The 25,198-nt window shown below is 38.3% G+C and overlaps 1 protein-coding gene across 14 annotated transcripts in view; it reads right to left on the reverse strand.

Annotated features, from left to right (window-relative positions):
* The window catches only part of SPAG9 (sperm associated antigen 9), a 154,510-nt gene that overhangs the window by 23,857 nt on the left and 105,455 nt on the right, over positions 1-25,198 (reverse strand). For all 14 annotated transcript variants that reach the window (XR_010153334.1, XR_010153333.1, XM_001171158.7 and 11 more), the window contains 13 exons: positions 24,768-24,889; positions 17,818-17,875; positions 16,636-16,788; positions 15,763-15,814; positions 12,274-12,404; positions 10,219-10,275; positions 8,917-9,090; positions 7,051-7,180; positions 5,932-6,021; positions 5,541-5,708; positions 4,255-4,426; positions 968-1,186; positions 194-389 (listed from right to left, as the gene is read on the reverse strand). Coding sequence is in view for 12 of the 14 variants with exons in the window: in XM_001171158.7 (XP_001171158.1) it covers positions 194-389; positions 968-1,186; positions 4,255-4,426; positions 5,541-5,708; positions 5,932-6,021; positions 7,051-7,180; positions 8,917-9,090; positions 10,219-10,275; positions 12,274-12,404; positions 15,763-15,814; positions 16,636-16,788; positions 17,818-17,875; positions 24,768-24,889 (1,722 nt within the window). In the remaining 2 variants the exon portion in view is untranslated. The remainder of the gene's footprint in view (positions 1-193; positions 390-967; positions 1,187-4,254; positions 4,427-5,540; positions 5,709-5,931; positions 6,022-7,050; positions 7,181-8,916; positions 9,091-10,218; positions 10,276-12,273; positions 12,405-15,762; positions 15,815-16,635; positions 16,789-17,817; positions 17,876-24,767; positions 24,890-25,198) is intronic.

Here is a 25,198-nt window from a genome sequence, read left to right on the forward strand (position 1 = left end):
CAGAAGAAATGGGGGGGAATATCCAGCGAGAATGATGGAGCGGGAATACATGAAATTATCACAAGAATAGGTATCTTTTAATCCACCACAGTGACACTAATTAGTGGAAATCTTTTGACTGTTTGAGATTATTTTGGTTCCTTTTATTTGTGCACTTCACCCAGTTGCCTAAGTTGATGACCCATTATTATACCTCGACTGATACACTGGGGAGAGGTCTTCTGGGATCTGAACTCCCAAAGGATCTGTAAAGACATGCTCTGTGTAGACGCCAGTTTGGGAGATGTCCACTGTGTCTTCAGCTGACCCCGCATTCCCTTCTGTAGCTTCAGTTGCTTCTTCTGCTGTTGGAACATTTTCATCAACCTCACTATTTTCTGCTTCCATTTCTACAAAGTAAATAAAACACTATTCCAAGTCTGGGCTTTTCTCCTCCAATTATTTCCCCACACAAACCCCTGTTATAGAATTCCATTCCATCTACCCACTCCTTCACATTGTACCATGAAATTAAGAATTCTTGATTCCATTTAACAGTCATTACAGCATTTTTTTTTTTTTTTGAGACGGAGTCTTGCTCTGTCACCCAGGCTGGAGTGCAGCGGCGCGATCTTGGCTCACTGCAAGCTCCACCTCCCAGGTTCACGCCATTCTCCTGCCTCAGCCTCCCGAGTAGCTGGGACTACAGGCACCCGCCACCATGCCCGGTTAATTTTTTGTATTTTTTAGTACAGACAGGGTTTCACTGTGTTAGCCAGGATGGTCTTGATCTCCTGACCTCGTGATCCACCCGCCTTGGCCTCCCAGAGTGCTGGGATTACAGGCGTGAGCCACCACGCCCGGCCTACAGTATCTTCTTTCAAGTTCTTTCAACCTTGTTACTTAAGATCTAAATTAAGTCCATAATGAGGCATCTGAGCGTAGCCTTAGACTCTATACAGATGGCAGGTAAAGAGAATGGATATACCTGGTGGTTTATCCATCACTGGAGAAGCACCATTTGTACTAGGGGAAGTGGCAGCTCCCGTCACACCTTCTGCAGAACAACCAACCACTGTGATGCCTCCTAACAGGCTGTCTGTCTCTGCTGAGCTGTTGCTTGTCATACTTCCACATAAAGATGCTTTGTCTACCTGACCAGATTCTGAAAGATCTTCTCCTGCAGGGTAGTCTGTTTCTCGTGCACCTGAAAAATAAATCTTCTTGTAACAGCAAAGTAAACTTCTATAAATAACATTTTTTTTACTAAAACAATTACAGGTTTGAAATGAGAATTATGCAGGTGAGATGTACAGGTAGTTGAATACAGGTAGCATTAAATTTACATAAATCTTCACAATATGGGAAGGTAACTTAAAAAATTAAGAAAATACTTCTATTAACACAAGTGCAAATAAACATAAAAATGTCAGAAAATAAACTTTTTTTTTTTTTTTTTTTGAGACAGAGTCTTACTCTGTTGCCCAGGCTGGAGTACAGTGGCATGATTCAGCTCACTGCAATCTCCGCCTCCTTGGCTTAAGTGATTCTCCTGCCTCAGCCTCCTGAGTAGCTGGGACTACCGGTGTGAGCCACCACGCCTGGCTAATTTTTGTATTTTTGGTAGAGACAGGGTTTCGGTATGTTGGTCAGGCTGGTCTTGAACTCCTGGCCTCAAGGGATCCACCAACCTCAGACAAGTCCTAGGATTACAGGTGCGAGCCACCACGCCTAGCCAGCTTCTGTTCTTAGTGAGCTCCTCAGCAGCCACAGGTTAAAAACAATCTATTATATCTGATAACGTCAGCCAAAAAAAAATTCTTTTAAATCATCAAGACTACTGCTACTACTTGAAGTATAAGCTTCTATCCATTACTGTTAAAAATTAAATACCCCAAGTATATAGGGTGATTAAGATATTAGTAAAACATTAAAAACTAAGCATTTATAATATAAAAATATTTACAATATAAAAATAAATCTCATTTTTTAATTTAGAAAATTGTTTTATTTATATCACACTAAAAACTTTTATTGCAGTAAAAATAATATATATATAAACAAAATTTGCCACTTTAACCATTTAAAAGTGTACAATTCAGTGGCACTAATATTTACAATATTGGCATTAATATTTATAACATTGTGTAGCATCACCATTATTTTTTTTTTTTTGGCGACAGAGTTTCACTCTTGTTGCCCAGGCTCGTGTGCAATGGTACAGTCTCGGCTCACTGCAACCTCTGCCTCCCAGGTTCAAGCAATTCTCCTGCCTCAGCCTCCCAAGTAGCTGCGATTACAAGCGCCTGCCACTGCACCTGGCTAATTTTTGTATTTTTAGTAGAAACGGGGTTTTACCATGTTGGCCAGGCTGGTCTCGAACTCCTGACCTCAGGTGATCCGCCCACCTCAGCCTCCCAAAGTGTCTGGATTACAGGCGTAAGCCACCATGCCAGGCCTTTTTTTTTTTTTTTTTTTTAACACAGGGTCTTACTCCCATTGCCCAGGTGGGTGTGTAGTGGTGCAATCGTAGCTCATTGCAGTCTTGACCTCCCTGGCTCAAGTTATCCTCCCGCCTCATTTTTTGATTTTTTGTGGAAATGAGGTCTCACTATATTGCCCAGACTGGTCTCGAACTTCTGGGCTCAAGTGATCGTCCCACCTTGGCCTCTGAAAGTGCTGGGATTATGAGTGTGAACCTCCATGGCCGGCCTATTTCTCAAGCTTTTCCATCACCTCACACAGAAACTCTATGTTTTTATGAATGTGCCTATTCTAGATATCTCATATAAGCGGAATCATATAATATTTGTCCTTTTGTGTCCGACTTATTTCCTTTGGCATAGTGTTTCCAAGGTTCATCTGTGTTATAACATGTGTCAGAACTTCTACCTAGAGGATAATGTATTGTACTCTTAAAAATTTGTTAAGAGGGCTGGGCATCCCAATACTTCAGGAGGCCAAGGCAGGCAGATCACTTGAGCCCAGGAGTTCCAGACCAGCCTGGGCAACATGGTGAAACCCTGCCTACAAAAAGTACAAACAACTTAGCCAGGTGTGGTAGTGTGCGACTGTGGTCCCAGCTACTTGGGAGGCTGAGCTGGGAGGATCACTTGAGCCTGGAAGGTCATGGTTGCAATGAGTACAATGAGTTGTGACTGCACCACTGCAATCCAGCCTGGGCAACAGAGTGAGGCCCTGTCTCAAAAAAACAAAAACAAAAATGTGTTAAGAGGGTAGATCTCAGGCTGGGTTCAGTGGCTCATGCCTGTAATCCCAGTACTTCGGGAGGACAAAGCGGGTGGATCACCTGAGGTCAGGAGTTCAAGACTAACCTGACTGCCGGGGGTGGTGGGTCACGCCTGTAATCTCAGCACTTTGGGAGACCGAGGCGGGCAGATCACGAGGTCTAGGAGTTCGAGACCAACCTGGCCAATATGGTGACACCCCATTTCTACCAAAAATACAAAAATTAGCCAGGTGTAGTGGCTCGTGCCTGTAGTCCCAGCTACTTGGGAGGCTAAGATAAAAGAATCACTTGAACCCAGGAGGTAGAGGTTGCAGTAAGCCGAGACGGTGCCACTGCACTCCAGTGTGAGTGACAGAGTAAGACTCCATTCAAAAAAAAAGACTAGCCTGACCAACATGGTAAAACCCCGTCTCTAGTAAAAATGCAAACAATTAGCCAGGCGTGGTGGCAGGTGCCTGTAATTCCAGCTACTCGGGAGGCTGAGGCAGGAGAATCACTTGAACCTGGGAGGTGGAGGTTGCAGTGAGCCGAGATCATGCCATTGCACTCCAGCCTGGGTGACAGAGTAAGACTCTGTCTCAAAAAAAAAAAAAAAAAAGTAGATCTCATATTAAGTATTCCACAATAAAATATAAAAAAGAACTTCATTCCTTTTTATGGCTGAATAATATTCCAACATATGGATATATCACATACACTTCTTTAATTTTTAAACTAATGTTTTAACATCACGTAATGTTTAATCCAAAACTTTAGAAGACCTTTCCTTATTAATTAATCCAAACAGTCCTCTGGCTCCCAGTTATTTTCTCATATTCCCATTGTTTTATTTTCTTCACAGTATTTTTCACTACCTGAAAATATCTTCTTTATTCAATGGTTTCCAGTTTGTTTTTTAATCTTCCCTAACTAGAACATAAGCTTCATGACAGCAAGGTACAGAACTGCATCTTCAGCTGCTACATCAGTGCCCAGCAGGTAGGTGGATGGAGGGGAGGGCAGAGAAATGCATGACTCACTCTTACCTGGCACACTTGCAATGCACAGAACATGAGAGTTGCAAACAGTGAAACTGTCTAGGATGTTGCCAGGTTGAACAGCATCAATAATAAGAACTTTTGTAGCCGAATGAGTGCTGGTACAGATCCAAACTAGACTGGATAATTCTTCTTGATTTTTTAACTCCTTCTGCTGTTCCTGTATAGGCAAAGGAGGAAAAATGTTTAAAACAATATGTATGTACAAATATTCATAAGGTGGTGCTGTTACAGTAAAAGGCAATACTATTTCAAATTTATTTCCAGATTATTTGGAAGGGTAAAAATACAACCACTGATGTGGTTTGGCTGCGTCCCTACCCAAAACTCAACTTGAATTGTATCTCCCCGAATTCCCACGTTGTGAGAGGGACCCAGGGGGAGGTAATTTAATCATGGGAGCCAGTCTTTCCCATGCTATTCTCGTGATAGTGAATAAGTCTCAAGAGATCTGATGGGTTTATTAGGGGTTTTCACTTTTGCTTCTTCCTCATTTTCTCTTGCTGCCACCATGTAAGAAGTGCCTTTCATCTCCTGTCATGATTCTGAGGCCTCCCCAGAGGTTACCTATGTAAGCCCAGTTAAACCTCTTTTTTCCTTCCCAGTCTCGGGTATGTGTTTATCAGCAGTGTGAATACAGACTAATACAACCACCTATCAATATTAATTAGTAGATGAAAAACTAGCAGTTAGGCTGGCACAGTGGCTCACGTCTGTAATCCCAGCACTTTGGGAGGCTGAGGTGGGAGGACTGCTTGAGGCCAGGAGTTTGAGACTAGCCTGGTCAACATAGTGAAACCCTCGTCTCTACAAAAAATAAAATTAGCCAGGTGTGGTGGCGTGGGTGTGTAGTCCCAGCTACTTGGGTGGCTGAAGTGGACAGATCACTTGAGTCCAGGAGGTTAACACTGCAGTGAGCCATGATCATGCCACTGCACTCCAGCCTATGTGATAGAGTAAGACTCTGTCTCTAAACAGCAACACAAAACTAACAGGTAAAGCAGAACAATGATAAAATGTTCCATTATCTTGATCACTGTAGTGATTACATAGGTGTACACATGTGTCAAAACTCTGACCTATACCCATTTCAAGTGCACACTTTATTGCATGTAAATTATACCTCAATAAAATTGATTTTAAAAGGGTGCTGAGGGACAGTAAGCCAGGGCATAGTAATCCCAATTAGAAGCTGGACCCAGAGGCAAATTTTGGATGAAAGAGTTAAACTCATAGTCTCATAAACCAGGTCAAATGTTAGTACACACACTTACCTTAAGTTCCTGATCTAACTTATCTAAACTACTCTGAGAGGCACTTCGCTGTTTACTGCCTTCTGTATCCAAACCAGCAACATCCTTGTAAAATACACTTGCTCCAACAACAGAACCACCATCTCTGGTCTTCCCACCAGATAAATTGACTCCAACAGCACACCACAGCTTCTCAGGTGAAAAAGAAAACAACATTAAGTCTAGAAATGTTTAGAATTTTCATGTTTTCTTAAAATAACTAATGGTTGTAAATACAAGTCTCTAGTATAAACTAATATTATAAAATGAACAATAACCTCACCATAGAAGTAATACTTATACTTTTTTGGTTTTAGAAAAAAAACTACCCAGAGTTTAGAAAACATCTCCTTTTAATTCACAATGAACTTACTTTCATTGATGTATCTTTTTCATCCAGAGGTCTGAGATAGACAGGCACAGGTAAATTTTTCATCTTATTTTCACCTTGACCATTGGTTACCTAATAATGGTGGAAGGAGGAGTGAAAAAGGCACATTAGTAAGCCTCATCAAAAGTGAACTTCTTACAGATCTACTGAGACATGAGCAAGCACTGCTGTTATTTACTCCTTGAAATCAAGTTCAGGTTTTTTGTTTTTTTGTTTTTTTGAGACAGGGTCGCTCTACTGCCCAGGCTAGAGTGCAGTGGCTTGATCATGACTCACTGCAGCCTCAATCTGTTGGGCTTAAGCGGTCCCCTCCCACCTCAGCCTCCAAGGTAGCTGGGACTACAGGCACAGGCCACCACACCCAGCTAATTTTTAAAATTTTTTGTAGAGACGAGGTCATGCTATGTTGCCTAGGCTGGTCTCAAACTCCCTGAGCTCAAGCCATCCTCCACCTTGGCCTCCCAAAGTGTTAGGATTATAGGCATGAGCCAATAACAGGCACCATGAGCCAATGACAGGCATCAGCCAATTTTGCCATTCTTATTTGAAAAACAGAAAAATCAAGTTGAGCAATTCAATAAACAGGATATAATGGGAGCTCAAAAACAGGCTCTAATTCACACATATGCGCACACGTGCACACGCATATGTGTTTGTACATGAACATGTGAGTCTTTTGGGGTAGGAATTATGGAGTAGACAGATAAAGTTCCTGAAGACCTGAACTTAATTTTAAATGAACAGTTTGAAAAGTTCCATGCCAATAATTTTTTCAACAATGATGCTGGTTTTTTAAAAAATGAAATCTTCAAATATTAAACCAGAATTGCTCTGGTTACAGCAGAGCGGGTACCTCAAACTCCATGCACTTAGCCACCCTTTATTGACTCCTCCCCTCCTCACAGACTCAGAGCATTTCATTTGAGTTCTACAGCTCTAGAAAACAGCCTGAAAACCACCACCCTCCATGCTTAAATGTGTGCCCAGTCCATGCGGCTGAGATGAGCAGGGCTGGGATGCATACAGTGAATCCTTCATGCCCACGCACACTCAACTCGCCCTCTTCTTTCCTGCTGGATGCTCTTACCACGTGCATATTACCTGTTTGTACTTCTGAGGCAGACTCCAGCCAAAAGCCTGCACTCTACCGTCTTCCTTCTGAACATGTGCTTTTACCTGACGATACTGCTCTCTCTTTTGTTCTCTGCGTGAGGCTAAACTAGCTTCAGTTCTAAAAGGAAAAAAGATTTTCCTAATTACATGAATACGTTTAATTACGTTTATCCCCAGTTTTATCTCTCCTCTGTCACTAAAACAGCAAAAACAACAAAAATTTACATGATTTCAAATTAGTTTATTTCAACTATAACAGCTCCTTAAAAAGTGTTATAATAGGCCGGGCACGGTGGCTCATGCCTGTAATCCCAACACTTTGGGAGGCCGAGGAGGGCAGATAGCCTGAGGTCAGGAGTTCGAGAGCAGCCTGGCCAACATGGTAAAACCCCGTCTCTGCTAAAAATACAAAAATTAGCCAGGCACGGTAGTGCGGACCTATAATCCCAGCTACTCGGGAGGCTGAGGCAGGAGAATCATTTGAACCCGGTGGAGGTTGCAGTGAGCCAAGATGGTGCGCCACTGCACTCCAGCCTGGGGGACAAGAGCAAAACTCCATCTCAAAAAACAAACAAACAAACAAAGTGTTATACTAAAGCTGGTCTTTTTAAGTTTGTGCAGTGAATTCAGTGCCTAAGCTTTAACAGGTTACCAAGCAGCTTTGTTACATTAAATTGAATCATCAGCCACCAAATTTATATCAGGTTTCAGATGCTGGCCATATGAAAGGGGAAAATTCTTAAGTATGTTTGGCTTTTTTGTTGTTGTTGTTCATTCAACAAATATTTACTGAGAATATCCTAATGCCAGAAAACGTGCTAGAAGTGATTTAAAACTTGAGTAAATCAATATCTGCTTAGGAAGATTGATATAGGTTAGATTTTAGATCCCATTAACTTGTTTCAGAAAATAAAAATGCAAACTGATTTGGTAAACTTTGGAGTTATAAGGTAAAATATTATTAAAATGATTTTGAAAATAATTTGCCATTATTTTGGCCATTTAAATTTTCATAAGATGAGTTGCTATGTATATATACCACAGTTAACATATCTACCTATATGTCAGATACTTTACAGATAACTGTATAATTGGATCCAATCACCTTTGAGATAGGTTATCAGATTAATTTTACAGACTGAGAAACTGGGGGCTCTGAAAGGTTAATTTGCCCAAGTGTTTGTACCTAATGAGTAGTAAAGTCAGGATGGAAAACCAAGTCCTCTGACACCAACAGAAATGTTCAAACATTTAGGATAAAGGCTCATTTATCTCTAAAGGCCATTCACATTTCTATTAATAGGTATTTATCAATGTTGTCATACCAGCAAAAATGAGGCATTAAAAAAAAATCCTTCTCTTTTATAAAAACTGAAAAGCAATTTTCATAAAAACTTTTGACTACAAGTAATTTACTTAAAGACAGCCAAGTTACAGAAATGATTTTTTTTTTTTTTTTTTTCAAGATGGAATCTCACTCTGTCACCTAGGCTAGAGCAATGGCATGATCTCGGCTCACTGCAACCCCGCCTCCTGGGTTCAAGCGATTCTTCTGCCTCAGCCTCCCAAGTAGCTGGGATTACAGCCACACATCACCACGCCCAGCTAATTTTTGTATTTTTAGTAGAGACGGGGTTTCACCATATTGGCCAGACTGGTCTCGAACTCCTGACCTTGTGATCCGCCCACCTCGGCCTCCCAAAGTGCTGGGATTACAGGTGTGAGCCACCGTGCCCAGCCCAGAAATAATTTTTTTATAGATTTACCTGAATCCTTAGAGCTGATAAGAGGCCAAGAATATTCTGAACCACTAACTTAATTTAGAATATAATGATTAATTTGGAAAAGACTTACTCTTCACTAAGGAAATCAAAGGCTTTGGACTTATCCCCAGGGAGCTGAGATAAGGTGCTGCTTCTTTTCTTGACGGATGGAGTAACATGAGACGTGGGTGCATTGTACTTCAGATTAACAGGTGGTTCAGGCTTCTTAGTCGTGTTACTTGAGGAGCTGAAAAGTCGGCTGAAACTAAAAGAAGAAAGTATGTCTGTGTGTCACATGTACTATGAGAAACAATCCTTGATTTTCCACAAACTTTAATGTTGAAGAAAATTTCAGAGTACTTTTACAAGGCAATGAGTTAGAAATTGGCAAAAACAGTTTTTGTAGTCATACGCTGCAGCCTTAGCAGTAACTCGTAGCCAAACTCAGACATTCAGTGAAGAGAAACTATTGCTTAGAATGGCGGGTGCCTGTTCTTTAACTAGCAATTTGTATAATGAAAGCAAGAAGCTCTTAAATAGAGGAAACTTCTCCTACTGAATAAATATATTTTGGTTTTTTTGCTAGCTCCTACTTGGTGCAAGGTAAGAGCAATTGTTAAACAGCAAGGTTATGGCTGTGTGATGTGATATAAAATGGTTTTTTTGCTAGCTCCTACTTGGTGCAAGGTAAGAGCGATTGTTAAACCGCAAGGTTATGGCTGTGTGATGTGAATGGAAGCTTAGTATGCCAGTTCTAAAAACAGCTTATTATAATCAAGTACTGGAACACATATTACCATGTTAACACACATTTTATACATTTTCTGATTAAGCTCAATTTAAACAACTACTTTCGGGTCTATTTCTTTTTTAATTGACACTTCCATTAAATAGCAGATTCACCAAAAAAGGGTAAGTTTTAATCACAGTAAACACATAGTATTTCTAGCACAAACATAACTCAAGCTCAATACATACACAATATTACTCAAACCCTACAAGCACTAAATTTCTCATCTTCACTTTGTAAAGTTTCTTACAATCACAAAACCAGCCAATCAGAAACTTATTTAACGGGGATCCAGGTCATTTTCAAGTCTCTAAATAATTCCCCATTATTTAAATTTGGCAGAGGATTGCAACAAATGCACAATCAACATGATGCAGCTTACGATATCATATTTTTTGTCCTTGAGAAGAGCCTTACCGAGTTGGCACACTATATATTAAAAAAAAAAAAAAAAAGTTCAGTTTAGCTACTTAACCATTACCCCTAGTTTAAAAAAAAAAATGAAGGAAAGAAAATGGACATAAAATCATTCTTGGAAATAAATTTTGACTGTAATTTTCTTGTCTCATGTGCTGTCTAACATCTTTGTTTTTCAATACTTACAACTGCCAAATGCTTGACCTTTTTTTTTCCTGCATGGCTGGATTTTCTCGTGATGCCCTACATTCAAAAAGAAAAGAAAAGAAAAGAAACATTTATCAGTGAGGTATTCTACCTTTCTTTCTGAAGAACAAGAGACCCAAGAAGTTCATGGGATACACAGAGGGGAGTCAACAATTAAGTTCAATAAATACTGTAGTTACTTTGACCTACCATGTGTCAGTCAATCTGCTAAAGATTGACTTTAATTCTACTAAGAAAAATAAAATATCATCCCTCCCTCAAAGAGCTTAGTCTACCGACGAGGATTGTAATATGTGCTAGACAGATAGCCAACATGCCTGAATGATATTTAAAATTTTTTATTGAAAAGATACCCTCTAACTTTCCCTTTTATTAAAATATTGCCTTGTAAATTCCCATCTTTACATAAAAGTCTCTATCATCTATACTCGGAGCTCTCACAAAATAGCTTGAAACTTTGGCGTCCTGAGGGGTCATTTTTCACAAGACTAAAACTTTTCCATCACTGGAAAGATAACCACAGCAGGGAAGAGGATAAACTGGATTGACAGGTGATTCAACAAAATTTCAGAAAATAAGATATTCCAAATTGATTTATGAGGTGGTAGGGATTCTGCCATCATAATCAGAGCTCTCTTTTCACTACTTTTTTGTTATGAACTAAATTAAAAACATTCTTTACTTCAGTGAAGTAGTTAAAAGAAAGCTACTATTTCCTTTAATTTGTTGACTACCACTTGGCTGCTAGAGTTAAAAACAGCAATGGAAAGTGAAGTCCAGCTGGGCACAGTGGCTCACACCTGTAATCCCAGCACTTTGGGAGGCCGAGGCGGGCAGATCACTTGAGGTCAAAAGTTCGAGACCAGCCTGACCAACATGGTGAAACCCTGTCTCTACTAAAAAATACAAAAATTAGCTGGGCATGGTAGCGCACACCTGGAAACCCAGCTACCAGGGAGGCTGAGGCAGAACTGCTTGAACCCAGGGGGTGGAGGTTGCAGTGAGCCGAGATCACACTTCTGCACTCCAGCCTGGGCACAGAGCAAGACTCCATCGCAAGACTCCATCTCAATAAATGAATAAATAAATAAATAAATAAATAAGGTCCACTTTCAGTTTTTTGAATATTTACTTATTATTTATTCGATATCCACTAAATACTGCAGTTAAGAACATACACTTTCTAGTGGGTTAGTTTCCTTGTCTAATAAATATAGATTAGAATACTGATCTTCCTTATGGGCAGTTAGTTATAAGCAATTACAATTACAGCAAATTGTAAAATGATATGTTAAAACACTTGATTCTAGTATAACATTGGTAAAGGGTACATAAACTGTGAAATAAATGATAATCCTAAAGAAGTAAAAGTTGGCAATTAGAGAATGTGTTCATAAACTTAAAAACAACATGTCAATGCATACTATTATTGGTAAATCTGATATGACAATCCAAACTCAAAAATATGGGTAAATTAGGGGGCAGCTCATTTACAAACTTTTCAGTTCTTTCTAAATTAAAGAAACACTATTACTGAGACTACGACCATTAGATGGCAGCATTGGGTGAGATTTAAGAGCCCTCTGACTGAAAGATACCAATGGAAGGGTGTACTTGGCATGAACAGTTAGAAAAGAGAGAAAGAAATCAAGCAAGAGTATTTTACAGAAAGACACTGAGTCAAAATAATTTATTTTCCTGTGTTGCATATGAAATTGTGATTTTTTCCTGACATTACTGGGGAAGTAGTATTGATTTCTATACTTGAAAAATGACCATCATTCCTAAGTAATAATAATTGCCTTTTAGAGGTCGTAGTAACATCCTCCAAGATCCCTTACTGGCCCAAAAAGCACCTCCTTTGATCACATTCTGTTGCTAATTCTGAGTGTTACTTTAAAAAGTCTCTCCTAGTAAACAGAGAAAGGGGCTTGGATCTTACAGGGCAGGATATGGATCTTAAGTTCCACATGAAGGAATATTCAAACCTACAAAATAATAGTAGGAAAATAATGGAGTGCTTGTCATACAAACCGAATCATCTCTGTCCATCGAACAGCTTCTTGAAGCTCCATCAATCTCTCTTTATACTGGTTTCGCTCCATGAGAACACGGGCCATTTCTACTCTAGTAAACCGTTTCCTCTGGGCTGTGGGAATATCACTCTATAATGACAAGAAAATGACATATCATTCTGGAAGCTTATAAATGTCTTGGTGTTCATCTCAGAGTTACGCAAAATCTTTCAGTTTTTAAACACTCCTTAATTTTTAATCTAGTAGATCATTTAAAGAAAAATGGCCTTATAAAAACAAAATCAACAAAGACTTTTTTTTTTTTTAATATATTTTTTGAGACAGGGCCTTGATCTGTTGCCCACCCTGAAGTGCAGTGGTGAAATCATAGCTCACTGCAGCCTGGAACTGCTGGGTTAAAGCAATCTGCCCACCCCAGCCTCCTGAGTAGCTTGGACTACAGGTACATGTCAACATGCCTGACTAATTTTTAAATTTTTTTGTAGAGACAGGGTCTCGTTATGTTGCCCAGGCTCATCTTGAAATACTGGACTCTAGTGGTGCTCCTGCCTCAGCTTCTCAAAGTGTTGGGACTACAGGTGTAAGCCACTGTGCCCAGCCAACAAAGAGATTTAAATAATCACTCATGACTACAAAGATAAAAGGCAGCAATTTAATTTTTGAATATATACACAGATATTTGAACATATTATAAAGAAATCATAAAGAGTAGTGTGGGTCTGTTCTCATGGTTCTTAAAAATATATAAAAAATAAATCTAAAAAATAAAAAGAATAGTAGGGGGCTGGACGCAGTGACTCACGCCTGTAGTCGCGGCACTTTGGGAGTCTGAGGCGGGTACAATGCTTGAGCTTAGTTTGAGACCAGCCTGGGCAACATAGTAAAACCCTGTAGCCAGGAGTGGTGGCACACACCTGTAGTCCCAGCTACTTGGGAAGCTGAGGTAGGAGGATTGCTTCACCTGGGAGGTCAAGGTTGCAGTGAGCCATGACCATACCACTGCAGTCCAACCTGGGCAAGAGAGTGCAATCCTGTCTTTAAAAAATAAAACAACAACAACAACAAAAACAAACAGTAGGGCCAGGCACGATGGTCCACGCCTATAATCCTAGCACTTTGGGAGTATCACTTTGAGCCCAGGAATTTGAGACCAGCCTTGGCAATGTGGTGTGAGATCCCATCTCTACAGAAAATAAAAAATTAGCCACGTATGGGGTGGCGCACAACTTTGGTCCCAGCTACTCAGGAGGCTGAAGTTAAAAAAAAAAAAAAAAAAGCATAGAATTGCTTGAGGCCAAGAGTTCAAGACCAGCCTAGGCAACATAGTGAGACCCTGGCTCTACAAAAAATAAAATTAAATTAATAGCCAGGTGGGGTGGCATGCACCTGTAGTTCCAGCTACTTGGGAGGCGGAGGCAGGAGGATCACTTGAGCCCAGGAGTTCAAGGCTGTGGTGGGATATGATTGCCACTGTACTCCTCCAGCCTGGAGGAGTGACAGAGCGAGACTCTGTCTCTAAAAAATAGTAATAATACTAAAATAAAAATAAAGGATAGTGCAGATTTTAAACTAAAACCAAAATTGTTATCTACATAGATTTAATACACTATTGTAAGTTTCACCTAAAAATGTTGCTCTACCATTATTTTAATTCATGCTCTGTAACAATCGTCACTCAGAAAATAGTTATAAGTTAGTTCCATTTATCTCAAATTACCAAACCACATACTCACCCAAGACCAGCATTAAGGGTAAACTTATTACCTAGTTACCAAGGTACTCAACTATAAGAGTCGCTAAAATACCAACATAAATGCAAACAGATGGAGACAATTGTATTAGCCAGAATTACTCTTAGACAGAGTATGTGAATATAGAGTAAGCACAGGGGTAAGACCTCAAGGGAACATGGCTCAAGTCAACGTCCTATAGGCTTTCATTATCCACATTTTGGATCAAAGCTGAAAGGTTTGGGACATAAGAAAGACACTAAGCTTAGCCCTTAGCAGTCCTCCTCCTTTGTTGTTCTGTTATAGAAACTGGGCCTCTCCTTTCAATAAAGTTAAACAACAAATGATAAAGATCTTAAGTTTATAACACAGCAAGCCCACTAGTAGGTATGTACTCTGGAAAGGCTACTGCTCCTGCCCACCTGGAGACTTGTACTGTAATGTTTGTAACAACAGCATTGTAAAAAGCTGAGATAAACTAAATATTCCTTAACAGGAAAATAAATACATAAATTGTGACTATTCATTCAATGGGATATCATAAAGTAGTGAATATGAATGATAACTACAGCACTGTACTACATGGATGAATCTCAAAAACATGCCACTGAGGAAAAGAAGCTGGTCTCCAAGACTAAATATAGTGTGAAACACAAAAAAGGAAAAATTAAACCATATATACATATGTGATATGATAAAAATTTTTTTTTAAGTTAAGCAAATGATAAATATAGGATAGCAGCTTTCTCTGCAGGGGAGGAACACAGAATAGTTCAATGTCTAGTAATGTTCTAATTATCAGATTGGGTGGTAGGTTCACAATGTTAATTTATTATGATTCATAACCTGCATGTCTTACATGTTTTTGTGTGTATCATTACATAAGATACTAAAAAACAGAGACTGAAGGGGCACCAAGTGATCATTCTGTCCAAAACAACCACATATCTTTGGTCTGACCTTTGACCTGCAAACATTTGTTATAAGAATGATTATGAGGCTGGGCTGGGTGGCTCACACCTGTAATCCCAGCACTTTGGGAGGCTGACCAGGGTAGATTACCTAAAGCCAGGAATTAGAGAGACCAGCCTGGCCAACAAGGCAAAATCCCACCTTTACTAAGAATACAAAAAATTAGCCAAATTAGACTTGTAGTCCCAGCTCCTCGGGAGGCTGAGGCACAAGAATGGCTTGAACCTGGGAGGTGGAAGTTGTAGTGAGCTGAGATCGCAGCACTGCACTCCAGCCTCGGTGACAGACTGAGACTCTGTCTCAAAAAAAAAAGACTAGGGGTATGCTAAGGATATTAGCAAGAAGCTCATATTTATTCTTCTGTACTTAAGTTCACAACAATATGAACTAATTGACTAGTACTAAAGTTCTAGACTTCATCTTTTTAATACTGTTAAATAATTTTTATTATTAAGCTTTCATATTTCTAAATCAAAATTTAAAACGAAACAACAATAACAACAACCAAAAACCCCAAAATGTCCCAGTTGGTCCTCAAACTTGAACATGCAAATACAGGTAAGAGCACAGAGGCACAGAGGGAAAATGAGCACACTGCATGGAGCTAGAAAGCTCAGCATCTGGATACCATGCAGAAGCATGAGCTATCCTATTCATGACCATAAACATGTTTCCTGACTTTTAAAAATCTTTATAGTATTATATCCAAAGCTTACTTAGGAAGATCTTCCCGAAACACCAAAACATGGTAAGGTAAGAAAAAAAGTCCAAAATTGTAAACCTACATCATCGTCATCTTTTGCTTTTTGCCTTGCATCTTCAGCTTCTGCCCGAGCTCTAGTGGGGAAAAAATAAAACAAAACATGTTATTTGAATTGAGCTCATCTTTTCAAAAAAATAAGAGTAGGTCAACAATTTTAACTACCACTAAAGGATTATTTTTCTTTTCCCAAACAGGGTATTTAGCCACCTTCATTTGGTGGAGTATCATCATCTCATAGCATTGTTCAGAAATAAACAGGTATTAAAGAAAGTGGGATAAAAAAATAATGTTTTAAATTTCCTTATTATCAAAACAAAGATGTTTGAACAGTCTCTAACTCTTTTTGCATCATTACAGACATAAAAAACAACAATATTTAGGCCGGGTGCAGTGGCTCACGCCTGTAATCCCAGCACTTTGGGAGGCCGAGGCAGGTGGATCACCTGAGGTCAGGAGTTCAAGACCACCTTGGCCAACATGGCGAAACCCTGTCTCTACTAACAGTACAAAAATTAGCTGTGTGTGGTGGCAGGCACCTATAATCCCAGCTACTCAGAAGGCTGAGGCAAGAGAATCGCTTGAACTCGGGAGGCAGAGGTTGCAGTGAGCCAAGGCTTTGCCACTTCACTACAGCCTGGGCAACAGGAGTGAGACTCCGTCTCAAAAAAACAAAAAACAAAAAACAAAAGACAATAATATTTAGATGACAGGCTAGCAACTGGAGGGGCCTGCTCACAGCAGAGGCAATGGGCTGGGGCACTTTGCCCTCTCCCAGGCAGCTCTTGGCCTTCCAGGCTTGAGTGGACAGAAGGTCTCAGTCTCAGGGTTACATCTGTAACCCTTTGTGGCATAACTGGCAAAGAGTTTGGTTTAGAACAACACAGTTAAAACTTACTTCCTAAGCTCTTCCTCCAATTCTCTGTTCTTTTCCTCTAGTTTCAGTTTGGCTTGCTTCACAGCCTCCAATTCCCCCTGCAGCACATCTTTCTCACAGGTCAGTTCATCCACTTTTGCTATCAAATCATTCTTCACTATATTCAAAGCATTTCTAAGAAACACATATTTCAAGTGCATCATTACAAATAAATATTCTTTCCATCTTTCAGCTATTCCTTTGTAGACTAAACTGTACAACCATAGACAATAATAATTTAATACTTCAAGACATTCTACCCGATGTTGTTTGTAGATAAATGCAAAAAGAACACAAAGCAACAGTCTAAGCTTTTACTCATTTATCAAATGAATAAAACAAGACAGACCATCAATTACTAAAAAGTGAGAAGATTAAATTTTAAAAATAGCATTCTAAAGGTTACTATTGTTAATAATTCCTCAGAATATATTACCCAATCAATAAAGTAAAATTATTTCTTGATGTTACCTTTAATAAATAATGAGAAAACAGTTTAAACTGGAAAGTTAAGACAGTCTATGCTGAAGAAAAAAACCTGAGATCCAGTTCCTTTGGGTATAGTGGGCATAGGACCTTATTATAACTGCATTCTGTCTTGGATATACACAGATGTTCCAAAGTTGCTCTGACACAGCAAACTGACAAAGGAACCCAGTCAGCTTTTCCACATGACTGGGGATCTGTCCCATTAAATGTGTCTGAGGGCTTAAGACTCCACAAATTGCACCCAAGAATGCACAGCTATGGAAGACAGCTCTGAAGAGGAAGGCTGAGTATACATGAAAATATTTGTGTGGAAATAAAAGAAACCCCAGGAGAAGAGATAAGAAAACAGACAAATGTTAAGGGAGGGAGAAAAAAAAGTGTAAAACCAGGACAAATTTAGAAGATTAAGAAAAAGGCATGGATACTTATAGAGTGAAAAGGAGATGACAATCTGTGTTTCTACAAAAAAACAGGGCAAGGGAACATATCTAACAGGGCAGTGTAGGTCCCAACATTAGGGTGTGTGTGTGTGTGTGTGTGTGTGTGCACACTCAGAGTTGGGGAACGAGATGGGACAGGGAGATTCCATTAGTATTATGTTAAAACGATGAAGTGTCATTGACTTGGACAAGAAGAAAATTCTTTATCTTCTGTTAAAATTTCACATATACTTACTTGGTTTCCAACAGTTGTGTATTTTCTAATATAAGATTCTCAACTTCCCGACCCATTCCTATCAAACGAAAAAAGATAAAGACTTTGAAAATAAATGCATCAATAATTATATACATTTAAAATATAAGCTATAGTCACAAGTTTTATTTTAGAAATTTTATCTGTCCTTTATTAATTTTATTTTGACTATAATTTCATTTGATGGACCTACTTTAATAGATTATAAAATTATAAATAATTATTCATTACGAACAAGGCTAAAGATTTTGTTGGCCTATTTCTTTTTTAAATCTGAATCGGCTTGCTAGGGAATGAGGCCAATTTTCAATATCTGTTAGTCTATATTTCTCATAGATAATATTTCAAAAGGATCAAGACTTTTCTGCCAAATATTCTAATATTCCAACATTACATAGGGTAAAAAAGAACAGCTTTAATATGGATCGAAATTGTTTCTAAATCACATCTGACCTTGTAGGCTTTTGCCTAAAAATTAGACCTTATTAATAGAGAACAGGCAAAAACAAGGCTAAAGAAAGATAGAACCCCAAGGCAGATGAAACCTTACCAAAGAAATTATGGTCTTAAAGCCCATGCATTCCATGTAAAGCAAAAACAAAGAACAAGAAATGTTTTACGTAAGAAACAGCATGAAAACAGATTATTAATCTATAAAGTTTTATACATGACATGAAAAACATCTGGAATCACAATGTTATGATTTAATGCATAATGATGTGCAAAAGACAGAAATAAAGATGATTTCCTTCATTCATAAGGATGCTGATATACCTAAAAAATGCTTTACCAATTCTTTCTCACAATAAGATTAACTATAATTAGATTGAAAATCTTCAATTAACAATACAAACTTTCCTTCGAAGTGCCACCTATAAAATAATAATGTTCAGTTATCACTTGAGTGAATGTCTTTGATCGTGTTTGGCATTTTAATGACTACTGTGAGATAAGCACGTAGAGCATCCAATGCAAGATCCAATGGAGTGGTCTTTAGGGAGAAGAAAGCTATTAATTTGCTTTTCCTAAGAAACTGAAGAAATGAAATAACACACTAGGGAATATCACTCAAAAAACAAAAAATCAAAGCAAAACAAAACAAAACAAAAAAAACCCACCAGTCACTCATCTTCAAGGAATTGTGAGCTAATAATGTTGGAAAATCACATACAATGGAAGAAGTAATAATCATAACCCAAGTAAACAGGAAAGAAATCTTTCTAAAGAAAACTACATACGACAAAGGAGTTAACATGTCCCTTTATTTTAAAAAAGGTAATTTTCCAAATGATTTAAAATTACTTAAAACAAAAACAGCCAACCTAGGAATGCTACATATTCTGTGTACCTGGACTCATATTTTGTCTATATTCTAATTTTCTCAAAGATCAGGGTACTTACACCAGAAAGAATTAAATATCAGAAATAGATTAATCATCTACCTATGTATTATCCACAAACTGAAACCAAACAAAACAAAATAAAAGTCCCAAAAAAGTTTCCAAATTCTAACTCCAAAATGATCTTTGGCAAGATATTTGCTTTAAACACTAATGCTAACTTTTTCTCCCTTTGTAGATACAATGGCTGGGAATGTTAACTTTTTAACAAAGTTATAGAGACAGAAGAAATAAGAATGTAGACTGGTTGAAAAAAGTTTATATAGTAACTATGTTTGCTATAAACTCTCAAGCACTTAGATAAGCGTGAAAGCTGAAAATATATGAAAGGCAAAAAAATAGTTGAGCAGAAAAAAATGATGAGAAAGCATTAGATGAGAACAGCAGCCAAGAACACCTAGCTTAAAAAGCAGTAATATTAAAATATTCAAAATCATACACACCAGAATATTCCCCTACGTAAGCGGCCCAAGAGAAAAATGAACGAGAATCTCAATTAGATTGTTTTCAGAAAGCAAGAACTAAACTCATTTACTTTAAAATGAGAGAGAGGAAACAAAGAAATCGATAAGATGTAGAGAAACCATTAACTAAACACAATGAAGTGTAAATATTTATAAAAAGGAAAAAAATTGAAATGTGTGCTACGGGAAAAACAAATCCTATAATATAGTTTCTAAAGTTTACATCAGCCATGAAGCCAGTAGACAAGACAGATAATTCTGTAAACTGGAGGGTATAAAGGACATTTTTGAAAAGGTACGAAGTCCTCAGTGGGCTTAGAAAATTCACTGTATGATCCATATATTATCCTACTTGGCTTGCACGTCTTTGGGTGCATGAATACTGCTACTGCGTCCTCACCATCACCTAAATGTGACTCAGTCTGTCCCACTATAATATGTTGTGAATTTCCTTGTACTGTACTTCTATTGTTGGTCTTTTTGCATCAATGATACAACAGCAACAACATTTTAAAATTATCGTTAAAAGATTAACTGGCAATGTACAGAGCTTACTCTTAAGGGAAAACACTACAAAAAGTCATGAGGATACCAAATGGAAATACATGATGGTGCCTTTGAGTCTGCATGAGACCCGGATGAAGTAGAAATAAAGCCTTTCCGAGATCGCAAAAATAAATAAATAAAGTTTACATTAAATGTACACATTCCCAATGAAGAGTTATCTTAATATATGGTGTATAAATTGAATATATAACCAATAGGATTATCTAAAATTTCATTTTGAAATGATCAATAACTCTTTATAAGAAAAACATAAAGTGGCCTCATTTCTATTCAAGACTTAAATGAAGCACAAACTTAGGTATAATACATTTGAAAACTTTACTTTTTAAAAACAAGCAAAATAAAAAAAAAACTGCCTGGCAGTTTTTAAAATCACAGAAGTTTCATTTGGATTTTAACACTGATTCTCAAGCTAGGTCCATAGATGAGCTTCAGAGTTATATGGTAATCCCTTGAGAAGATGCACAATTTTATCTAGTTCTACATGTGTGTTTTTCCAAAGGTACATTGCTCTCTTACAAATTCACCTGTAAAGAATTTTTAATCCCAAAAGGAGAAGAATCACCGATTTTGAGGTGAAACAAAACTGTCAGAACTATTTAGCAATCCCATTCACTCAGTTGCTATGTGCTAAATATGCAACAGTGAACAAAGACACAGTTGTCTCAGCCACATTGAGCTTATAGTCTGTCCAGGGAGACAGGTACCTAAAAAATAACAGTAAAGTATGAAGAGTGGTATAATAAAATGCAGTGCCATGGGAATACATTTCAGGGAAAACTAAGCTTTAATCAGGGGATCAAGGCAGAATTCCTGGAGGATGTATCACTTAAGCAAGGCAAGAAAAGAAAAAAAAATATATATATATACACATATATGTATGTATACACACACACATTTAGGAGAGGGAACAAACAAGCCTTGGTGATTGGCTGTGAGGGAAAGTGAGAGGTGCAGGATGGAGAGCTTTCATTCACTAAAACAGTGCCTGTTGGTCCAAGAGCAGCCTTGGGGGACAGAACAATAAAGGTAACAAACTGAGCTTTATACATGTCAAACGTAAAGCCCTCCAAGTCATCTTAAGGGTGTCTAGCATGCAATTAGGAAATAATAGTCTTGGGCTCTAGAAAAAGATCTGAGATGGAGGTAAAAACTTGGGAGTAATTAGCCATGAAAACCAAGAAACAATGAGAGTAAACATGATTTCTCAAACAAAGTATCAGGCCTAGGACAGGAGCGCTGATACCTGAAAGACGAGCAAAGGAAGCGGATCCTGTTAAGATGACTGAAAAGGTAAGAGTCGAGACAGGAAAGGACACATGCAAGTTGATATCACAGAAACCCAGCAAAGAGAGTTTTAAATAAGAAAGTTGAGGGATGAGACACCAATCAAGATAAAGGACAAATTGTTGAGATTCTTTTAAATTAGTAAAATCAGAAAAAGGTTGCGCTGGCGTGATGGTGCATGCCTGTAGTCCCAGCTACTTGGGAGGCTATAGGCAAGAGGATTCCTTGAGCCTAGGAGTTCCAGGACAGCCTACACAATGTAGTGAGATCTCGCCTCAAAAAAAAAACAGTAATTGAAGTACTGAGTCCATATATAATGATTCAAATTTGTTATCACTGAATTACACAGAAGAGAAGCCAAGGACTTTTTTTTTTTTTTTGAGACGGAGTTTTGCTTTGTCACCCAGGCTAGAGTGCAGTGGTGCAATCTTGGCTCTCCGCAACCTCCACCTCCCAGGTTCAAGCAATTCTCCTGCCTCAGCCTCCCAAGTAGCTGGGATTACAGGTGCACGCCACAATGCCCAGCTAATTTTTGTAGTTTTAGTAGAGATGGGGTTTCACCATGTTGGCCAGGCTGGTCTCGAACTCCTGACCTCAGGTGATCTGCCCACCTCGGTCTCCCAAAGAGCTGGGATTACAGGCATGAGCCACCGTGCCCGGCCAGGAACATTTTTATTTACCATCTTTGACCAAAAATATTCATAAGTAACTAAACTTACAGTAATATATTAAAATATTCTAATCTGGACTATTCTAGAGATAAATGTATCAACATCTACAAAATGGAAAAGATAGTTTGTAGTCTGTTTCTTATCTTCAAAGTGGAAAAGAAACCAAAGCATCAGGATATTACTTTTAATTGATTTAAAAGACAACAGATATTTCTAAGTACTATGGGGCTTCTAAATACTTCATAAGAAAAGAAAGTTTGGGGCCACCAACCTTAAACATTTTATCACTCATTACTGCATTATGAGGTAACACAGTGTACAAATTATATTCAGAAGTACTTCATTCTTGTTAATACAAACAGCATAAAGGAATTTTGTGGGGTGATGTATATTGATTCTGGTGAATTTTACTGCACTGAATATACATTTTAAAATTCTTCTAACATTTTTTCATCTGCTCCTCAAATTTGCCAGGGAGTTAGTTTCTTAAACTAATTATGTCTTAAAAGAAACTTTTCAGGTATAATTTGATGTAAACTAAAATTAAAACATAAAATTAAATATAAAAATGGAGTATTCCTTAAGAATTAAACTTTCAGGCCGGACATGGTGGCTCATGCCTGTAATCCCAGCACTCTGGGAGGCCAAGACAGGCGAATCACGAGGTCAGGAGTTTGAGACCAGCCTGGCCAGTATAGTAAAACCCCATCTCTACTAAAAATACAAAAATTAGTCAGGCATGGTGGTATGCGCCTTTAGTCCCGGCTACTCGGGAGGCTGAGGCAGGAGAATCACTTGAAGCAGGGAGGCAGAGGTTGTGGTGAGCCAAGATCGCACCACGGCACTCCAGCCTGGGCAAAAGAGTGAGACTATGTCTCAAAAAAAAAAAAAAAAAAAAAAAAGAATTACAACTTTCTTAGCCCTCCATGAGAAACGCAATTCATTCAATTTCTTCCAAAGTTTTACTTAAACTTTAATGGTGACAATCCCTTTCTGTCTAACTATATGTACTTAAAATACTTTCAATCTCTCTTACTAGATACTTTATTTATTTATTTATTTATTCATTTTTATGAGACAGGATCTGGCTCTGTCACCAGGCTGGAGTGCAGTGGTGCAACCCAGGCTCACTGCAACCTCTGCCTCCCGGGTTCAAGCCATCCTCACACCTCAGCCTCCCAAGCAGCTGAACTACTGGCATACTCCACCATGCCTGGCTAATTTTGATATTTTTCGCCATGTTGCCCAGGCTGGTCTCGAACTCCTGAGCTCAAGCGATCCACTTGCCTTGGCCTCCCAAAGTGTTGGGATTACAGGCGTGAGCCACTGCAACCGGCCTAGATAGGCATTTAGATAGAACTTGTGTTTTCCTTCAAAAACACTTTACAATGTCAAGGACATAACTGGCAATCAATAAATTTAACATAAAATAATGCAAGCAATGTCACTCCACTCCAAAGTCATAACAATTAACAAACGAAACCTTTTGAGAACAGTGTAATCTGTACTATAATTATACCAATAGATACAAATTTTTTTTTAGCTTAGTATCTCCAAAGGTATATATTTTTAATTCCATATAGTTTTTAATTTCTATAGGGTCCTAAGTTATAAGGAAGGTATACCAAAACTAATTCATAGGAGCCAGAACCTTGCACTGAAAGGAACTTCAGAGATCATCTAGGGCAGGGGTTGGCAAACTCTTTCTATAAAGGGCCAGACAGTAAATATTTTAGGCTTTAGGTTTCAGTTGCCTACTCAACTCTGCTGTTGGTAGGCAAAGGCAACCACAGACAATAAGTAAGTAAATGGTGGTGTCTGTGTTCCAATAAAACTTTATTTACACACGCACACAAGGGGTCAGCTGGATTTGGCCCATAAGCGGCAGTTTGCCAGATTCCTGAACTAGGGTCCAGCTCCTTCATTTTACACACAAAGAAATTAAGGTCCAAAAAGGTTAAGACACTTGGCAAAGGTCAGCAGGCAAATAGTCTAAGAGCCAAATGCAATATTCTTTTCAGACCATGTATTCTTCTAGAACACAAACTTTAAAATGATTATATTTACCATAGGGCTAAAACATAATATACTCTGAGAAAACTTAGAAAAATCAAGTGTTATAATTTCTTATTTAATTAAAGTCAACAGAATATAATGAAATTTATGTAAGCCAGGGGATAACTAGGCATCAATCCATACACACACACATACATACACACACACACACACACACACACACACACATCACCATGTTCTTATGTGTAGTTATCTGTTTTGAAATACAGCAGGAGTTCAATAAATTGTGTTGTATGAATTCAAAACATGAATTTAAATGCAATTCAGTTTTAAGCATACCCATATGCAAAGGTGCTTTCATTTAAAACTTTCATGATCACAAAGAATATGTTCCCAATAATTACCTAAAAGGGCAATAACCCTGTATCACTGAGCAGTTGGGGACATTTTAAAGGACTTTTCAATTAAATCATTTAAAAAATCAATTTTAAAAACAGTATGATATTTCTTCAGATGAGCTATCATACCTAGTAAATCTGCTCCTTCATCCACATCTCCTATTAGGCCTGAGCCAGCTGAAGACAGTTCTTCAAAGAGAGATTCTGTATTGCGATCAAAAGCTTTGTTCTCTATGCCTTTGGTGGGAGTGCTATGCAACAAGAACAACAAAACCAAATCAACAAATGACAAAGACTTTTTTGACGCTGTAAAATGAATACAATAGGCTAAGCTACATAGGACTTTCTTACCTATAATTTACGTTTACTAGAAAATATAACTTAAAAAGATTTCTCAAAGGCTTCCTAAGAAATTCTCACTAAGCTCCATGGAAATAGCTGGTGAAGAAATTATAGAATGTTTTTGTTGTGTGATCCCAGCAAACACAAGCAATAATGGCAGCTCCTCTGCTCTATACCAGGTGCTGGTCTCAGTGCTTCCCATAGATTACCTATGTCAC

This window comes from Pan troglodytes, chromosome 19, assembly GCF_028858775.2.
Source record: "Pan troglodytes isolate AG18354 chromosome 19, NHGRI_mPanTro3-v2.0_pri, whole genome shotgun sequence".
Lineage (NCBI taxonomy): Eukaryota > Metazoa > Chordata > Mammalia > Primates > Hominidae > Pan > Pan troglodytes.